We start from the raw sequence: 1,504 nt of genomic DNA, 5'->3' as shown, positions 1-1,504 counted from the left end.
TCTTCCTCTCGAGAGTCTGTGAGAGAAATAACCCATCCACTACTCGATCCGTTTTAAAATAGCATACGAGTGCTTGTGGCATGCTCTGTGCTTTGTGCTGTTGGCACGTGGTTTGCCTAATGATCTTGCACATGCAACAGTAGGTATTTCTGACCCCTAAGGACAACACGTTTCTCATTCACACACTTATAGCCAACTCAAGATTACTTACTGCACATGAATCCATATCCATATTTCCTTCTTAGTACTTGCCTATCATCCTCTCACTATTTTGCGCCCCTCCTGGCAAATTGTCCACTATCGGTATCCCGAATTCACTGATGACTCATCAGCCGACGGACAGATATGCAGAGAATGCCCCGCCGGTTTCTATAGCGACACGGACTCAGTGGACCAGCCCTGCATGCCCTGCGTCATCAACAACATGCAGGAGAAAACGGGACAAACCGGTACGTGTTGTGTGCAGGCGGTCGGGCTGGACATGCACGGTGTGGTACAGATAATGCACGCACCCACACTCTACGTTGAAGTATACGGTGGTCATCAACTAGAGACTCATGTGTATATACACACCACACATGCGCGTATGCAAGATGGATAAACATATAGGGTGCATACATGCATAGCGTTCCTTATGCGCCCTCTATTGTGTTTGTTTGTGTGATTTGTGTGATAGTCTCCCGCTGTTTTCGTAAATTGCGTGTGCATCACAAACGGGCACGGATAGGATACGTGACTTAGGCCGGTGTCGACTATACAATTGTCCTAAAACATGAGAAAAAGGACACCCAGTGCCACTGAGCTGTCGGTCAATGGCAAGCAAATATCTTACCCCAAATATATAACAAGAACTAAACAACACACCTATGAATGCGTTGTATAGGCAGTACAGCAAGCACTCTGACAAGTGACGGGCATTGGTCTTATTGACATTTGTTTTGTTCTGCAGAATGTGTCCCGTGCGGATGGGGCAAATACACTGAGGAGATCGGTATGTGCTACGTGTGTGATGGCAGGCATGATTGTATGGTTTGATGTGGGGTTGTTTGATTGTATGTATGGTTGGATGTGTGGTTATATGGATGATTGTATGAATGGTCAGATTGTTATGAATTTATGAAGAATTATCATATAAATGATTCTATTGTGGTATGGATATTTGTTTGATGATATGCTTGATCGTATAATTTCATAGATGTGTGTGTGGGATTGTTCTCTATTTATGGATAGAATTTTCAATGCCTCACTGTATGTACTGTTGTTTACTCAAAATAGCTATTAAACTATCTGTATACATATCGGCCATGAGTTGGTGAGTCACAGGTCCGTTGTCTCGGTTAAACAGGGCAAAGGACTTTCAAAATTAAATGAGATGTCCTCAATTATCAGCACTTTACCATTGTGCACAGAACAATATCAAGAGCCATTGAAACTAGTAAAACCCCAATTTGCTATTTGCTATCCTCGATAGTTCACAAGCCTTTATATTTGTCCACTAGGACCA

General features: G+C 43.1%; 1 protein-coding gene across 1 annotated transcript; it reads left to right on the top strand.

Annotated features, from left to right (window-relative positions):
* Positions 1-245: 245 nt before the first annotated feature.
* On the top strand, positions 246-991 carry SARC_13605 (hypothetical protein; the record flags this gene model as incomplete). The annotated part of the gene is made up of 2 exons (XM_014292264.1): positions 246-449; positions 950-991. Coding segments are annotated over 2 exons (246 nt in total), but the record flags the coding sequence as incomplete, so codon positions are not given.
* Positions 992-1,504: the final 513 nt, after the last annotated feature.

This window comes from Sphaeroforma arctica, assembly GCF_001186125.1.
Source record: "Sphaeroforma arctica JP610 unplaced genomic scaffold supercont1.3489, whole genome shotgun sequence".
Classification (NCBI taxonomy): domain Eukaryota; class Ichthyosporea; order Ichthyophonida; genus Sphaeroforma; species Sphaeroforma arctica.
The sequence above is the reverse complement of the archived record's forward strand: the minus strand, read 5'-3'. Positions and strand labels throughout refer to the sequence as shown.